Here is an 18,536-nt window from a genome sequence, read left to right as displayed (position 1 = left end):
TAGAGCTCACGGATCAGGAGCCTTTGTGCTTCTCCTCAGCTTCAGTTCTCCCTGCCATTAGATTTCATTCCCATGGGAGCTCTCCAGCCACCTGAACCACTGAGGAACAGGGACTAAAACACTGTCCGGATTTCACAGCGGTGCCCAGAGGTTCCAGCCACTGTGTACATTACTTTGAGCTGATGCCCAGTTGCCAGACATTTGGTCCACATGGGGCTTTCCTGGTGATCTTTTATGTCTTTCAGGAGCCAGTTTCTTGTTCTGCTGGGATTCTGATTACCTGACAGGAACTTCTGTTTATTTCCTAGCAGTGAAGCAGAAAATGCCTCACGATTTAATGAGTCTACAGCTAAAAATCATCTGAAGAATACGTGCCATCCTCAGCAGTCAGCTGGGTGCCACAACTATAGATGCTGCGTGGTTTACTAAGGGAAGAACAATACATATCACAAAGACATTCAGTAAAGCAAAACTGTTATTAAAAGGACCTGTGGATGGTCAGTCAGGGAATGCTCAACACATGTCTGGAAACAGCAGGAGCAGATACATAGACTGAGAAGTCATTCGCTGCTGCAGGCCCTCAACATCAGGCAGTTGCTGGGTGCCCTATGACCTGAAAGTTTGGCAGCAGCAGCAGCAACATTTTGGACGCTTAGAAGTCCACACGGAAAAGAAACCCACCCTTTGGAGTAGTGCCTCTAGGGGAAGCTTCAGGAAAAAGATCCAGCAAGTCCGTGATGAAGACTTCAGCAGCCTCTCCTCACACAGCTGCCAGGACAGCTTCTGACTGCTCTGCTCCACTGCAGCTGCAAGCTGCAACCTCAGATGCACCTGCTCTGCAAACAACCCAAAGAAGTTCAGGTGACCTAGCTGAGCGTGTGACAGGGATGGCAGAAAGCTGCATGTCCTGCAACAGAGGAAGATCTCAAGTACCGGACTATGCCTAGAGCACAGGATAAGGCTTGTGCTACTCTCTGAGAAAGTAGGGAGACAGGAAGGGAATAAAGGAATAGGTTTGGAAATGGAGGCCAGAGCTGCAGAGAGGAGTTCTTTTATTGTGGTGTGTCTCCAGGCTCCAGTGAAACACTGATAGGACACAGTTAGCTTCTGTGCATTCAGCTGCTTTGGAGGATGAAAGAAAATGGCATGGATGATATTTGATCAAGGACTCAGGAGTCCTGGTACTGGCATGGTCAACAAGTAGGATCTAAAACGGAAGCTGCAAAGCATGGATAACAGAAACATGGTCTTGTGATGACTGCTTTTTCAACCCACTTTTCTAGTTGGCAAACACAAACATGACTTCTGCCACCTCTGTCTAACTTCCCCCTCCAATCTTCTACTCCTCTGAGATGGAGAAACAGTGTGCCAAGGATGAAAGGTGGGACTTTGGCAAAGCTGCAGACTGTTTCCAATCTGCTTGACAAAGGACAGGAGCTCCTGTCAGGAGCAGCTGGAGCCATAGAGGCCACAAACTAGATTGCTACACATGAGACTTCAAGAGAACTCACCCTGACCCCCCTCTTACTCGAGCTGTCTTCTGCAGACTTGCCCGGTCAACTTCCCTGGAACACCACCCACCCCAGAGGGCTCTTGTAGAGCAGCTGTGGTAGAGACTGAGGCATGCTGAGGACAAGAGAATGGATGCCAGCAAGGAGCTGCTCTTCTCTCTGTGCACTGAGTTCCTTTCCCTTCAAGTGAACAGGGATTGGAGCAAAGCCTTTTGCAATGAACATAACACAAGATGATGAGCTGGCCTCAAAGCAGTAATAAAAACCCCTTAAGAACTCTTATAATAAAAAACACATTCATATAACTGGGGTTTATTATTTCCCACAGTTTTATTTTAATACCTGACTCAGGGTGTGGAGACAAAGGTGTGATTCAGAGCAATAATGGGACTTTAAAAGCTTGTGCCACAGGGATGGGCTAGGCCCTCTGGTTGCCATTTACAGGAAGCCCCTAGTCAAACAAAAGTCCTGCCCAGGTCTGTGTGTGCCCTGTCCACAGCAGCTAAAATGTGTGTGGATACGTGGGAAGCACAGACAGGAGACATGCAAATGAAGATGGCCAGTACTGTGACTAGAGACCAGCAGAAGTGGAAGGACTCAGCTCCAGAGGGCGTTCAGCACTGGTAGCACTTAACATCAGGTACCAGAGGGAACACCTTCATACCTGCTGCGTCCTAGTCCTTGCAAAGCATTTTGTGCTCCTTAGCCTTTAGGGGGGTGAGTAACTTGAAACCCATGCAGCACCTGGTGCCACCAACAAGCCATGCTGGGTCAGCAGAGAGACACATGCAGGTGTCCATCCAGCATGCCTGGCCTTGGCCTTCTGCACACACCTGCCATTGTTCCTCTGAGAAGCACCAGCACTTCAGAAGATGATGTTTGCTCCCTTTAGTTCAAGAGCTCATCTCAGGGATTGTCAGGGAAGAGAAGCAGAAGTTTGTGAATCACAGGAGTAAACCAAGCTTCACAAGGAAGTGCAGCATTCAGCCACAGCCAAGCTAAACAAGGTTCTTCGATTTGTTGCTGGCTTCCACAGAGCTCCAAAGAGCTTTCAGTTCAGCTTGAATGACCAACAGCTCAGGTGGAGGAAGAGCAATGTGTCTGAGCTGTCAGCAGCTCCCTGAGCTGTTCCTGAGACACTACAGCACTCAACAATGTGAGACTTTCCAGCTGAAAATATTCTACATGCCACAGGCGGGCACAAAGCACTTGAGCAAGTCTCATGAATGGCACCTGCTGTGCAGTCTGCTGTCCTACAGTGCCACAGCTGATGGCTTCTTTCAGCACCACACACCATGTAGCGCTGGACTTGTGCACCTTGGTTCTTCAGCACTACCTGCCCTTGGACACTGCTCTTTTGAGCAAGGCTTCCCATGAAAATCAGGGTTTGCAGCCATGCTGAAGGTACATCTGCCCATGTCTCCCATGTCTGAAAGGAGGAAGAAAATGATCAGAATGCACAAAGGCATCCTATAGCAACATTTGTTGTGTGAACACGCAGAACACTGCTGGTGACCACCAGAGTGAGCAGCAGGTTCTGGTCTTCCTCTCTGAAAGACAGCCTTTCACTTGTCTATGAATTCATCTGCCAGGGCCATGAAGATACTCAGAGGGCTGCAGCAGCTCTGCTATGAGGACAGGCAACAAGAGCTGGGGCTCTGCAGCCTGGAGAAGGGAAGGCTTCGAGGACACCTTCCAGTATTTGAAGGGAGATACAGAAGGGATGGGGAGGGACTATCGACAAGGTCTTGTAATGACAGGATGAGTAGTAATGGGTTTAAACTGGCAGAGGGGAGATTTAAACTGGATGTTAGGAAGAAGTTGTTTGCAGTGAGGGTGGTGAGACACTGGCACAGGTTGCCCAGGGAGGCTGTGGCTGTTCCCTCCCTGGAGGTGTTCAAGGCCAAGTTGGATGAGGCCTTGAGCGACCTGTTCTAGTGGGAGGTGTCCCTGCCTATGGCAGGGGGGTTGGGACTGGATGAGCTTTGAGGTCCCTTCCAACCTAAACCATTCTATGATTCTATGTCCTTATTGTGATGTGCAGACAGTAAGTAAATTCCAACACCTGGCTTAAACTGCATCTTTCCAAAGGTTGATGTGTTCACATGAAGGATGCTTGGCCAGCTGCACACACACAGAGAACAGCCCAGCTGCTATCCAACAGCAACCCCCTCCTTTGCTGGCAAGTTGCTCCAGAAAGAAGAAACGTGGTGCCTTGGAGAATCTTCTGCTTTGACTTGCCTCTGAGCAGTCTGCTCAGGGCCCTCTGCACTCTTGGTAATCCTACCAAGAACCATAGCCAGAAAGTCTCGCAGCACACAACCCCCTCCTGGGTTTTGTCAGGCAACACCTGAAGAGCCTAAGCCTAGGGGAAAGGGCAAGCAGGAGAAAAATCATCCTAAACGTTTGGGATACTTCACTGTGCAGCAAATGCCATAGCCCTGTGATGACACTGTCAGAGCCTGACATAAAGAAAAGGCATCCTGGCCCTCCTCCCCTTGGAAGATCCCAGCAGTGAGAATGCCAAAGGATGACACAACAGGTAAGGCTACAGGTCAGTGGGCAGATTGCCACGGGAAGGAGACATCTGCTTTAGAGATGGGTGAGCCAGTCCAGAGAGGTAAGAATCTTGCCCAAGATCACATTAAGCACCAGTGTCTGAGCATCATTCAGTGCTCCCCCATCTGAGGCACAGAGCAGAAGTGAATGAAAGGGCTCACTAGCAACCCCACCTACCCATGGCACCCCTGCTCCACAGCTTTCCTTTAAGCACCCATTGTTCTGCCTGGGAACCAGCCAAGGATGGCAGACTACAGATGGCCACCCAATACTGCAAGATCACCAGCGACAGTGCTGCAGGAGTCTTGGAGTCTGCATTCTCCAAGCAGTGCAAGCAAAGAAGGGTTTGGTGGTACTCTCCTGGTGCACTTGATGGGACAGGTGTGCAGCACTACCCACTCCTCCCTCTTGCTCCACCTTGTGCGTGAGCAAAGGCCAAGAGCAGCTCAGTGCCTTGAGTGCACCTGCAGCGAGCAGAGGAGGGGTGCAGGGCTGCCCTGCTTGCGAAAGCCTGTCATCTGTCTCAGCAAATTCTAGGGCCTGACTTCGTCATTAGTGGGGAAGCCAAGCCCAGATTTTAACCTCCTTGCAGCTCTGTTTTCCCTGTTCACCAGAGAAAACGATTTAATAAAAATTGTTCCAGCTGGTTTACAGTGCAGTTTCTGTGAACTTTAATAGGTGAGTACTGCAGGGGATGTGAATGAACTCCAGGCACACAGCTCCTCACTTTGCATGGAGAGGAGCTCCTGGAGAACAGCATCACCTACTTTATTTTTGGTTCTCTCTCCAAAGACTCCCCAATATGTTAAGTGAAGAGCAGGATGCATGTTCCAGCTGTGCTGCTCTGCTCCAGTGCAGGCATACGGTATGGCTCAGGATTGGGGAAGTTTCCTTACTGCTCCAGACACAGCAGATACACCAGCTTACTAACAGCAAAAGGGAAAAGCTGCTTAGTATTTCAACCTGGTGTGCCCAAGTGGCTTCGCCATTCTCTGGAGTACACAACAGGAGAAGGTTCTCCTGTGGAGCCTCCACCCAGAGCTGCTGTCAGAATCCCTGTGCAGCACAGCATGCAGCTCTGTTGGACACTTGCAGGCACAGCAGCCCCAGCTGTGCTGCACACAGGGAACACCTCACTGCAGGAAAATACCTTAGCTAGTAGCTGGGACAGGACAGCTTCTCACAGCACTCCTCCACTGGAACCAGAGGAGCACTCCTCTCTCTTCAGGGAAAGCTCAGAACCCATACCAAGCCCCTTACCCAGGGCACAAATTCACAGCCCATTTAGAAATGGGCTGCTCGCCTGCTGGGTAACACTTCCCAGCTGAGACCCAGGAACGGGCTGTGTAAGCACTTCTAGGGCAAAGTCAAACAAGTTGGTTCAAACCACTACCAGGTGGCTCAGCCAACGTGTTTTATTCCGTCCTGGAAAGCTCAAGAGTACGCACAGGTCAGGAGGAGTTGAGAGGGAGCTCCAGAATCCTGGATGAAGGGAGCTAACTGGCATCCTTTCAAAGGCAAACCCAGAGCAGGTTAAGTTCCACACAACTGACTGCCTTGACACAATCGATTATCAGAAAGACAGTATTCAAAAGGCAAGGAGCAGAAGCCTGCCCCATCATGTCTCAGAGGTAAACCTTCTGGCTAGCAGCCGAGGGATGTCCTCTGGCAGCTGACTTACCCTCCACAAGCAGAGAGCTGCTCTGCCCCAGCATCTGGAGTGCAGGCTAAGAGCATACTGGCACAGCCAGACAGCCATGCAGGGCACTCGGCAAGGGCACAGCCAACAGGTCCCAACTGCAGCCACGAGCTGCTGTCAAGTGAAGCACTCGGTGTGGGTTCAGGCAGCTCCAGCACAGTTAGAAACAGAATGCCAGAGCCAGAGCCAGAGCCACGCAGAAACTACTGCACATGAAGTCCTGAGAACAAACTATACCTTATTCAGGGCCAGTGGTGATGGTTGTGTGAGGATACAGCAGAACCATCCCTGGGCCTCTGCTTTTCCTGTTTTGCGTCTCCACGCCCCAGGCACAGGCACCCAGGAGCATCGCACGGCCAGCACTGGAAGGTGCTGCAGCTGCGGCTCATTCCCACACCGGGGCGCTGCACAAACTGTGCCTTGCAAACATATGCTAAAGAACAGCTAGAGGTTTTGTTTTCAGAACAAGTGGAACTCGGAACTCATACGCACTGCAAGACGACTTTGACCGCGGTGGCAATTTCAATGGGAAGGCGAGGCGCGGAGCCCAGCGGAACGAGCGCGTCAGCAGGAGGCAGCCTGCGACGCTGCGCTGCGGCCCCACAGCGCCATCTACTGAGCCGCTCAGAGCACCACAGGAGCTCACAGCCAGCGGCACGGCTCCGGCCTGGGGTGTCGTGTCCGACAAGAAACTCGTTTCAGCAGAAAGGAGAAGTGGTAGATGTGAATTAATTTCCTTTAAACTAGAGCTTTTAACTCTGCACAACCTGTCAGCTTCATAAGCAAGCCAAAAAGACGTAAGCGCCAGGTGACGCCTGCGCGTTACCTGTGTAATTGGCTGAAAGAACGGAGACCCCTAGCGCCCCCCGGACAACTCACTCGCAAGGCACTGACCACCTGGAGAGAGATTTCATTATGTGGGCCCCGAAATCTTTCCAGGAACCACTATTTTTTATTCTGAATGACCAAACCGAGACCAAGATGTTACAAATGCACCAAGCTGAGAGCAACTGCAGATATGAAAGTGCAGAATAAAATTCAGGATGACTTCAGCTGTTCATCTCTCTGAATGACTGGCCTGAAAGACAGCAAACATCCTGGCCAGAATCTGTGGTTCAGAGGGAGCTGCAAGTGCAGCGAAGGATCTGGCCCCTACTTTTCCACACATTGCCAAGATAGTGCCCTTTGAGGAGGCTGTGGAGGGAGCTATTAATACCAGGCAAGCCTCTGCTGTGTCCAAGACCCACATTCCTCCTAGAGGAGCTCCAAACAGTGATATTTCCTGAAGAATCTCCTGAGCTTCTTAAATCATGGGATTAAAGTTCCCAGCTCTTGCAGAGGCCCATGCAAGCATGGCATCAGTCAGCCCAGTGTTGCCTGTTAAGGCTCTTCCCAGCACCCAATGACTGCAACAGATTGCAGGATTCTGACTTGACTGTCAGAAACAGCTCAGACCAGAGAGCTTGGCTGAAGCAGGATTCTCAGCCTGCCTTTCCAATTATCCATCCAGGTCCCTATTCACCAAACCTGGAATGGGCTCCAAGTTCAGCCTGCTCAGAAGCCACTGCTGAAAGCCTGAAGATCATGCACTTGCCAGCTCCAGCTCTTGTTCTATTTCTGCCCCTTAACAACATGAATGGGGCTCTTCCCAAAATCCTGCAACAACAGCAGAGCCAGTGGAATGGTCTATGCCAAACACAGACCTTCTTCTGCCTCACTGCATGCCACAGGGCATTCAGGCTTAAAGAGGGTTGCTGGATTTCCATATATGTCCCTGCATTTCCAGCACCTGCTGATCCTCATGAGTCAGTGAAGGAAAACTCCACCTGCCCCTTGGCACACCAAGTTGAAATTGTCCTGGAGAGCAGTGCAGGGCAAGGCAGTGGAGGGCGTGGAGGATCTTCATACCTGCTGTAGAGAACAGCTCACGTGTTCCAGGCACTCAGGCCTCACGCCATCATTTGGCAAGGTACTAACATAAAAGGGCACATCTGTTGTGAATGAACTGTGTGAGAACCAAGGAGGATGACAGAAGCATAAGCAATAAATTATTAAGATTACATTTACTTACAAATTGCTTTCACCTGGTTCACACACTTAGCTCATTTGCATGAGCCTCTTTGGCCTCTTCCAGGACTGTTGTACACTTGGAGGAACCTTTTTCCTGTTGCCATTATTGCAGAGAGAACTCAATACCCAAAAAAGCTATGCTGGACAATTTCCTCCTTTATTGGACCAGAGGAAAATATGCTGCCTGCCCTTCTCACCTGCACACCCCCACTGCCTCACTCAGTTACTGGTGTCACACACTAACACGGCCTCTAGTACAGCTCCCCATAAACACAGAGACACAGGATGGTGCAACTAGAAACACAAAGCACAGAGTTGTCCACTTCAGTCATATAGAGACTGCCTGCCACAGAGCAAGGCACTGGCGCAAAGGATGCTTTCCACAAGCGACTCATCCACTTGCCCATGGCTACATTCAGGGCTGCCTCTTAGGACTCACTCGCATTACAGAGGAAAAGGTTTCAGAAGATACCCACTCAGTGATGTTACCTCCCAGTAAAGGAGCCTTTGTCTTGCTTGTGTTCCTGGTCTTCATCCTACAAACTTCTGTCCTGCCACGGAAAGGTGAAGCAGCACAGAGTAAGAGCAACCCTACTGCAGTGGCACCCTGCAGCCATTAGCTGCAGGCTGGCCAAACTTCTCTGCCATGGGCTTTGTTCAGGACACATCTGTAAGGGCAGCCCACCCCAGACTCCTATATTTTGTGTGGACACAGCAGACTTCCCACAGACACTATCCAATGTGGCAAACCTTACTCTCAAGTTTATTAGCAATTATGAATCACTTTACAACCCCATTACTCCCCAGATCTCCTTCTGCTAAACCAGTCAAGCCAGTGCTTTATCTAGAGAGCACTACAAGCTGGTTTCTCTCTCCAGGTAACTACTGCCCAGCTGTCTGCCCTTCACGGTGGCCCCACTGAATTCAAAGCTGAATTGTGTTTAGGCAGCTATGGTGTGGTTCAGTTTTGCAGGCCTGGTTATATTTTAAGACAGCAGACATTTGTTCGGATGGACACAGACACTGGGTGAGGCTGGGAAGAACTCATCTGCTGCGGAAAATCTTTGTTTCTGCAACCTTGCTCCCTTCCCAGACGCTTCACACCCCTCACAGGCCATAGTCCTTTGCCAACCCAACTGCAGCATCCCTGTGCCAACGGCACATTAAAGCCCCTTTACTATTCCTTTCCAACACAGAAAACACAAGCTACCTTGCTTGCTTGCCTTTCTCAGAGCATTAGTAGCACTGAACCAAAGAACTGGTTCCAGCACCCTGAGTCATTTCTGTACATTTCAGAACACGGAGAAAATGAGGACAAAAAGAGCAACAGAAGAGCAACGCATGCAGGCTTCCTTGCATCCTCTCTGTGCAGTTGCTATGCAGCAATTGCCTTCCTACAAAGAACTTTGGCTTTTTTGCTTACTAACATTTTGTCATTCAAGGAGATACAGCATGTTTAGACCCAAAACACTGGAAAAGAAGGCTTTGCTCTGAGAGCTGCCTCAGATAACTAGTAATTAGAATGTACATGTCCTCTCACTTGCTCGTTTTGGAACTGTATTAACAACAGGACGGAATATGCAACCTAAATAAGAAGCCAACAGCACCACAAAAAGAGAAAAGGCCTCTCTTCACCCTCATGCAAAGAGCACACTGAAGCAGGCAGGCACTCTAAAAACATTTTTGAAAAGAAAAAAAACCCTTTTGGCTGTTCCTGTGGGCAGCTTTCAGCACTGCTGTCTTTCCCAGCAGGTCTCTGGCCCTCTGCTGGTTTGCACTCCTGTGTTTTGCTATGGATGTGGGCACATCAAAAGCTCAGGTGGTAAACATCCACCTGATTACTCCTTCAGCAAGAGTAAAACACTGCAAGCTTTGAAAAGAGAAGTCACTTAGAATGCACTCACTGGTGAAAGAATCACAAATCAGTGTCCCGTATGTGGATTTAGGAAAACAATTTGTCTTCTTTCCAAGGACCAATAAAAACAAAGTACTCTGCAAGGGTCTGGGGCCACAACCCTAAGTCTCCAGCACATATTTCTTGTCTCTGTGCCCTCACCCATAGCCATTACCCCAGACACCACACACTTAGCTGCATGCGGCCCAAAGAGACTCTGCTGCTGCTGCACAGCCACCAGCCTCTTCCAGCAGCCAGCCAGCTTCACCCAGCCCACGGTCAGCAGGCTGGGCTGCTCACCAGCCCATTACCTGCACCTGGACACACCTTCTGGCAGACACACAAATAAACACCAACTAAAACATTGCTGCAAACCCTGAGCAAATCATATACTCCCATCTTCATCTCCCAGAGCATGGGCACAGACCCCTTTTGACATTCATCAAACCACTACCAGGTGGGCAGCCAAGGAGCTGAGTCGCCACTGTCCCAGCCCAGGGCAGCACTGGATGCCCAGCCATGAAGGTTGCTTATTCCATCTGGGAGCAGCCCCACACAAAAGCAAAGACTTGGATGCTGCCCTCTAGGATGAAACTTGCAAAACAGGATCTGGTACCAAAACTAAGCTGTAACTTGCAATATCCTGGCCCTGCTGAGCCATAGACAAGGGTGCCAGTTCATGAATGTTTCTGCTGCAAGAGGTTTTATTGGGATGAAGCTGAGATCTCACCCCACAACTCTCCTGGGCCAGCTCTGCTCTTTTAGCACTGTTCAAAATGCACCTGATATGAAGTTGGATAGGAAGACAATGCCCTTAAGATTCCTCACTTGGTTCAGTTTTAATGGCTTGTTGGCTGCTTCCACTAAGAAGAATTTTCTGGCGCTGCCCTGTTAGGTGTTTTAGTTATTAGCAACAGAATACTTGGACATGTAACAGTAAGGGCACCTAGTCATGCCTTGTGACTTTCATCAAGGAGGCACGATCACAGAGCCAAGCATTTCTATCAGCAGGCATGTGCATGTGTGTGGATACTCAGCATCCTCCCTAGCAAAGCCCCAAAACTGCCCAGAACATTTGAAAAAACCCTAACCCTTCTCATCAGTGTTCAGAGGGCTCAGGGGCAAGAGAAGGTCTCCAGGCTTACAGACAGACCAACAGGCATGGCAGAGAACCAGCCTGTGCCGAGATCTGCTACCCCTGTACGGAAAAAGAAACATGCAAAGAAAGCAGCTTCTCTGGCAAAAGATAAGGATGAAGCAAAGGTATCACAGAACAGGAGGAAGAGACAGAGCAGGTCACTTGGTCCTTCTCTCTGGCTTTGAAGAAGGCCAAAGACAAACGGTGAATGAAATGAGCAGCAGGGATTGGCAATGCCAGGCCTGTGCTTCAGCTGTGAAGGAACTGTCCTGGAGTGGAGTGAATCCAAGAGAACCTGTCCTACTCCCCACCTGTAGGGTTCCATGTCCAAGGGAGGGAACCTGGGAGGTGCACACCACGGTGTACCCTGTGGTTTCCCACACACCCTGTGTGTGCCACGTGTTGTGATACTTTGCCTCCCACGCGTGTGGACGACAGGGGGTTTGTGAGAGCAGGCGGTCGTTAACACAGGGCATTACCTTACAGCTGCCTTGGCGTTCCTGCGTTCACTGCAGTGAAGCTTCCCAGCGTTCGTGCTCCAGCTCCTGTGTGAGGAAAGGAAATGTTGATTATCCCCCGAACCTTGCCAACGATGACCCCAGCTGCAGCTTATGGACAGCCAGCTGCCTGCCCAAGAACACCTGGGGAAACCCTCAGGTGCAAGCTCCGCAGGGCCCAAGGGAGCTGGGAAGGGGAGGTGCTGTTAAACTTTCCAGAGAGGTTTGGAACAAAGTGGGAAGCAGGAGAGATGAAACTAACGGTAGGAGGCCGTGCCCACCTGGGCACACGCTGCCAGTGCCGGTCACAGCAGTAAGCGCTGCGGGTTTCCCTTTCAAACCACCGCGCTGGCACAGCTGCAGCGCAGCAGGTGCGCCCCGCCGACGCCCGCAGAGAGGGCGCCGAGAGTCAGCCCTACTCGGAGCTGGGCAAGGGGCTCATCAAAGCCATCCAAAATGAGCTGTGGGCGCGCAGGCTGCCGGGGCGAGGGCACGGCCTGCTGCCTTCCGAACCACACTGCCGAGGGGTCGCCCGGCACTTACCGAGCTGTGCCCACTTTGGTGTCCCCGCGTTGTGCGGCTTCTCAAGGGTGGCCGCTACGCCCGGCATACGCAGCCGACTGGGCACCGCCGCCCTGCGGGGAGCCCCAAGGAGGACCGGGCACTGCTCCCAGCGCCGGGCCCTTGGGACGGCCCCGGGCCCGCACCCCCTCTCCCACCCCCGGCCGCGGGCGGCGCATGCGCGGCGGCAGGGCAGAGCGGCGCGGGCAGCGATGGCCGGCGGGGAGCAGCGCGGTGCCGAGCGGGTGGCGCTGAAGAAGGAGATCGGGCTGCTCAGCGCCTGTGCCATCATCATCGGTAAGGGCCCGCGGCAGCGCGTCCTGCGCGGCTGAGCCCGGCGAGCTGGCGGCCGGGGGCCGGCGGTGCCGCAGCGCACCCGCGGGCAGGTGCACGAGGCGCGAGCTCCCCGCGCGCACCGGTGCGGGGAGTTACCGGCGGTGCCGCGCGGCAGGGGGTTGGAGCTGGATGGTCTTTAAGGTCCCTTCCAACCCACACTATTCTATGAGCCCGACAGCCCTGAGCAGCGCTCGGGACGGCGTTTCGCTGTCGCCTGCAACGCGCGGTCCCGGAGGCGCCGGCAAAGTGCGAGTGAAAGCTCCCTCCGCAGCTGAGCGCAGCAGCGGGCATTTGCCAGAGTGTTTTCCCCTTGGCCCTTGGATTTGGCAAGGCTGGTGCGGCGCGGGCTCCGAGACTAACACAAAAAAGCTGATTCTTCTGTCCGAGACTGGGGTTCTCCGGAGGGAAGGTAGCACCCGGGGCCTGCAGAAACGGGCAGCAAGGCCGGCGGGGGCTGGCGGCATGGCCGTTAGCTTTCCGCGCCCCGCGCCCGCCGGTCGCCGTCAGCCGGTGCCATGCCCGGCGGAGCCGTTTAGCGTTTCGGAGCGGCCAGCGGGGCTGAGTCTTCTCCATCACAGAGCCAAACCCGAGCCCCGGGGCGGGCGGTGCTGAGCACCCTCCCACCGCGTGCCCTTGTAGCAGCGGCTGAGTTGGGAACAGCCGGGGAAGAGCAGGTTCGCAGCAGGTTCTCAGTCAGATATGAGCAGCTTGGATGAACACAGCCTCAAAATCCCGTGGGAAGACCCAGACATTACCTTCTCCATCACGAGCTGTTGGAGAGATTTGCAGTGACGGCTGGGGCATGGTCCCTGGCAGCCTGGGGAGGTGGCGGTGGGCACGACAGGAGCTGCCACATCCACAGGGATGCAGTAGCAGAATTGGCTGCGACGCCCCTTTGTGTTGGCAAGAGCGATGCCTCCAAGCTTGATGAAGAGGAGCTCACTGCATACTTCCTGTAGGTTATCATACCATCCTACTGCAATCCTACTCCTTGGCATATGTAAGGGAGGGAAAAAAAATCTCTTTTCTGCAGCACAGACGACCTTGTGTAAGAATGGGGCACAGTGCTGTAAGCGAGGCACAGACAGGGTCGGGTATTGCCTGAGTTGCTGCTGACCACAGGGAAAAGTTATAACATCGACATCATTTTTTAGTCCTGGTATTTGATAATTGTGTTTCGGGACTGCTGCCCTGCTCTCCCAGATCCCTTCCCAGTCAACCTTTCATCAACCTGACTCAGTTGCAACGTGTTGCAAGCAAAATGCATCTACGTAACTCTTATGCAGAATAAATTCTGTGACAGTCTCTTATCAAGACATCTGAGTGGGGAAAAGTCTTGCCATTTGGGAAAAAGTGAAGTGCTGTTGAGCAGGACACGTGCAGGAGAAAGTTGTCTGCAGGGCCAAGTGAAGCCTAAAGATTCTGCTGCAAATTCACCGATACTTTGATAAAAGCAGTTGGAAAACAAGCTCAGGATCCTGTTCTGGGGGTTGGTTGGTTTGTGTGCAGGTGTGTGAGGTCACATCACGTATTCTGGAGCCTTCAGCAACAGTGCTGTACAGGAAGGGTGTAAGCACAGCTCTGTGGATGTGACTGCACATAACAGAACAGCCTGTAACCAGGACCCTACCTTACACCAGACCAGCTTGCAGGCCCTTACTGGAGTTAAATGGGAGAAATCTTATTTAAGAGTCTTTCAGCAAAGCACTGAACTGCTGGATTTGAACTGGTGTTAGGCAACCAGTTGGCTCACAAATTTTCTGTATGGTGAAACATAAGAGGGCAAAGACTTCTTTGCAAGGGACTGAAATGCTGGGAACAAATAGGTGTATTTGGTGCCACAGCCTCCAGAACTGTGACTCTTATGACAACCATCATAACAGATTTCCTGGTTTTGAGTGGGAGAGTGAAACCCTTTTCAAGGATTTAGACTTCCAACTCTAGTGTGTCCTGTGGCAAAGCCATATTGCTTGAGAACACCAAGAGAAAATAAATCACTGCTGAAAAAAAACCCTGTTGCTTTGCATGGAGCTAAAGAATGACTGTTCTCCCTGATTTTTAGAAAGTTCTTGTTACTTATCTTTGTTCAAGTAGTGTTTAGAAGTGCTGCAGATACAGAAAATGTGAAGAGATATTTTTGCACTGTCAAATAGAAGCTTGATGCTGTGAGCTGCCAGCAACACACCAACTGTTGTGCTCTAGCTGACTGCTCTGCAGTTCTAGTCAGCTGCAGGATGCATGTGGAGAATTACAATCTAGTAATTACTATCAGGAAGAGGAAACATGAGTATTTGGAAAATACTGTGAGTGTCAGCCTAGAAATATGGGATTAATGAGGTCGTGGTTGCCTTCTATGTACTAATTGTGCTTGTTTAAAATAAAGCATCACATGGTTTGAATTGGAGCAGTGGGGAAATCAAATTGTTTTCTGAGTGCTCCCTAGCACAATGAAATGAGGTGAAAGAGAAGGCTTGGAAGTGCGAGCACAAAGTTACCTGGTATGTTGGGAGTACTCCACTGATGTCAGGGTCTCTCAATATTTCCTAGTCCATTAGGACCTCATGAAATTTCTGAGGAAGTGGGTGCAGGTACCTCTAGCTACAGTTGCAGCACTTTATCGAGCTTAAACACTGCAGGTTTGTGGCTGTTAGAGCTCAGGAGGTGCCCAGCCCACCCTGTGAGCATAGGGCACCTACTGGTTCAGGCAGCCCTCATCCGCCTTGCAGCTCCTGCAGCCTGTGCTAATTCCCTGCAAAACAGGGGTTCCTTTTTAATCTTCTTTCCATGTTTTGAGTTACAGGACAATATTCTTACTACTCTTACAACTGAGATACATGTCAGTGTAATGAATTGCTGTGCCATCCTAGTGCTCTCAAGAAGACAGCCTTGCAGATTTCTATCCACTCTTAGAGAGGTTTGAAAGGCTTTGCTGCAAGAAATGCCACTTTGTCCAACAGAAAATCCTAAGGAAAAGAGCAGAACACAGTGCATCAGGTTAGGGATGCAGCATCCACGTTGGGTTAGGGATGCAACATCCACCCACAGGATGTCCTCTTGACTTCTCCCAAGAGCCCAGCTTTCTCACACCACCAGACTGTCCTTCATTATTTATATAGTTCAGGCTTATGTGCAAACAAGCCTTCCTGGAGAAGAAAGCCATTTGCAAAGAGTGTTTGATGCTGAGGCAGAAGACCCCTCTGTGGAGTATCCTCATATAAATGCAGGTACTAAATACAAACCCTCTTTGTTCTAATGCTAAAAAGAGACTGATACTTAATGGCTGTAAAACTGAGCACAGTGTTTAGTAGTAGCAACAAATCTTTCTGGCAGTTCATCTCTGCCAGGGTTTTGGAAAGTACCTTAGCCTTGCTGTAGGGAGCACCCAAACAGCTCTGGCTTAGACATGGTTATGTACAAGTGAAAGCAAATCTCTCACGGGCTCCAGCCATTAATAATCCTGTAATATACTCAGTTACACTGCAGACCGTTTGCCAATGCTCAGATGAAGTAATGCAGCTTTAGAAGTAGTAATGTATGTGCTTTGTTATTTACAAGATCATAACTTACAGATACTGTAGAATTGCTTGAAACCCAAATAAGGATTTTTTCAGCAAATGCAGCAATCTATGCTGTGTTTAAAGTTGTTTGATGCACCTTCTGCACAGCTACCTTTGTGTCTCATTTGCAGAACTGTCTGTAACTCAGGTTATTGCTCATGTATGAGCTATACAGAGAAACTCTTACTCAGTGCCTTCAAAGAGAGTTCTGCAGTTGCAGATGAAAGCCTAAGTAAGAAGATCCATGGCTTGGCTCTGTGTAGTTTCTGCCACATTCCAGTGTTCTTTAGAAAAGCACAAGAATTAGAAGCAGCAGCCTGATTAACCTCTGATGCCAGTCTGATTCTTTGGTCTGAACAACACAGCACCGTTCTGACAAGAGGCACAAACACTTAGCTGGATGTACACGTTGCTTGTGTCAGATGTTGAACAGGAGATGCTTGGCTGTTCAGTACAGATCAAGTAGCTTTATACCAAACAGCAAAACATCTCTTACAACTTTCATTTGTGCCTCTTGTAAAGCTGCCTGGAAGCAGCCATGGGGTTGTGCTTGCATTGTGGTCAAGCCTGTTGTATCCACCAGGGGTTTTATGGGCTGCGTAAAACCCACTAGAAGACTACAAACTGAGGCACAAGAGAATGTCAGCTAATGCTGAATACATCTCCTTATTTTCCAGTCAGTTTATCTGTGTCGACTGACTTGGCATTGCTTAGAAAATGCTTACAGTACTTACTCTACTCACATGCAAGCTTGGTATAAGATCCCTTATAAATTGTTTCCCAGTTCAGTCCAGTGATGCCATCAAAACTATGTTCAGATGGCCAGTGAGCAGTATGTGCAGTGATTTCTACTTCTGAAGCAGCTTTCTGGACTTGACTGCCCACACTAGCCAGAAACTAGCACACACTTACTGTCCCACAGCTGGTGTCAGCCAACCCCACCCTAGCAGGACGCACTGAGGCCAAAAAACTCCCCCACAGTGGAGATGCTTCCTCACCTCAGGCTGTCCCGGTATGCTCTGCAAATTCCTGCTAGCTTAACGCTGGGGAAGGAGAACACACCAAAAGGGGAGCAGTCTCCATACTCATTTCTTTGTAACAGACAGGACCTGAAGTGAGAATGGAGAAGTATTAATGCCACCTTCTCGATGCACCCTCTCTGCCATCACTGCTTAAGGGATTGGTAATCAGTCATTGAATCAACTGGCACCCGTCAGATCTATCTCTTTATCAAGTGACAAATCATTAAGAGGTTGTTCCTGTCCAAGCCCAGTGGGGCTCACTAGAGTAGCACCCAAGCTACAGGTCTGCTGCAGAAAGAAATATGGATGAGGAGAACAGAATAAACCCACCCCCATCTCTAGGTGTTCCCTGCTGATTGCTCTGCCCCTGCCTGAGGGCACAGTAAGCAGTGGGGCTGCAGCAAGGCTCTTCTCCCTCTCTCAGAGCATTTCACTTGTACAGCTCCTCGAGGTTTGTCCACTGGCTTGTGAGTAATACAGATTGCTTCAGTGGTTCTGTTTCTCCAAGGAAGTCTTTCTAAGAAGAAGGAGGCTTCCTTAGCTGTCACACCTTGCTACCTGATATTCTGAGCATGTAGTTCCACATGGCACATGCTGGTAGAGCATACAAAGTACTTAGACATACACGACTGAGTGTTTTTCAGGGCAATAGTTGAGAAGCTAGCTCTGGACTGCATCTTGTTCTTTTAAAAATGCAGGTTATGGTTAAATAAGCAGCATTCCAATTCTGTTCAAGCTAACTGGCACAGCACAGGATCACAGAATCACCCAGGTTGGAAGAAACCTCCAAGCTTATCCAGCCCAACCTAGCACCCAGCCCTAGGCAATCAACCAGACCATGGCACTAAGTGCCTCAGACAGGCTTGGCTTGGACTCCTCCAGGGATGGTGACTCCACCACCTCCCTGGGCATCCCATTCCAATGCCAATCACTCTCTCTGCCAACAACTTCCTCCTAACATCCAGACTGAACCTCCCCTGGCACAACTTGAGGCTGTGTCTCCTTGTTCTGTTGCTGCTTGCCTGGCAGCAGAGCCCAACCCCACCTGGCTACAGCCTCCCTTCAGGGAGCTGCAGACAGCAATGAGGTCTGCCCTGAGCCTCCTCTTCTGCAGGCTGCACACCCCCAGCTCCCTCAGCCTCTCCTCACAGGGCTGTGCTCCAGGCCCCTCCCCAGCCTTGCTGCCCTTCTCTGGGCACCTTCCAGCACCTCAACATCTCTCTGCAATGGAGGAGCCCAGAACTGGATACAGCACTCAAGGGGTGGCCTGAGCAGTGCTGAGCACAGGGGCAGAAGAACCTCCCTTGTCCTGCTGCCCACACTGCTCCTGAGCCAGCCCAGGATGCCATTGCCTCTGCTGCCCACCTGGGCACACTGCTCCCTCATCTTCAGCTACTTTCTACCAGCACCCCCAGGTCCCTCTCTGCCTGGCTGCTCTCAGCCACTCTGTCCACAGCCTGTAGCACTGCATGGGGTTGTTGTGACCAAACTGCAGAACCTTGCACTTGGCCTTGTTAAAACTCATAGCGTTGGACTGTGCCCACCCACACAACCTGTCCAGATCCCTCTGCAGGGCTCTCCTACCCTCCAACAGATCAACACTTGCTCCCAACTTGGTGTTCTCTGCAAACTCACTGATGCTGGACTCAATCCCCTGGCCCAGATCATCAATGAAGATATTGAACAGGACTG

The 18,536-nt window shown here is 50.8% G+C and overlaps 1 protein-coding gene and 1 long non-coding RNA gene across 4 annotated transcripts in view; one reads left to right on the top strand and one right to left on the bottom strand.

Moving 5' to 3' along the window:
* Positions 1–12,119, bottom strand: part of LOC135184279 (uncharacterized) — a 127,364-nt gene extending 115,245 nt beyond the window's left edge. Inside the window, exons 1-2 of the long non-coding RNA XR_010305949.1 lie at positions 11,912–12,119; positions 11,351–11,416 (exon numbers count right to left, since the gene is read on the bottom strand). This is a non-coding gene — a long non-coding RNA (uncharacterized LOC135184279). The remainder of the gene's footprint in view (positions 1–11,350; positions 11,417–11,911) is intronic.
* Positions 12,120–18,536, top strand: part of SLC7A10 (solute carrier family 7 member 10) — a 31,114-nt gene continuing 24,697 nt past the window's right edge. For all 3 annotated transcript variants that reach the window (XM_064159865.1, XM_064159864.1, XM_064159866.1), the window contains exon 1: positions 12,120–12,226. In XM_064159865.1, the coding sequence (XP_064015935.1) occupies positions 12,142–12,226 (85 nt within the window). In that variant the 5' untranslated portion in view covers positions 12,120–12,141. The remainder of the gene's footprint in view (positions 12,227–18,536) is intronic.

Source organism: Pogoniulus pusillus, chromosome 20 (assembly GCF_015220805.1).
Source record: "Pogoniulus pusillus isolate bPogPus1 chromosome 20, bPogPus1.pri, whole genome shotgun sequence".
NCBI lineage: Eukaryota > Metazoa > Chordata > Aves > Piciformes > Lybiidae > Pogoniulus > Pogoniulus pusillus.
The sequence above is the reverse complement of the archived record's forward strand: the minus strand, read 5'-3'. Positions and strand labels throughout refer to the sequence as shown.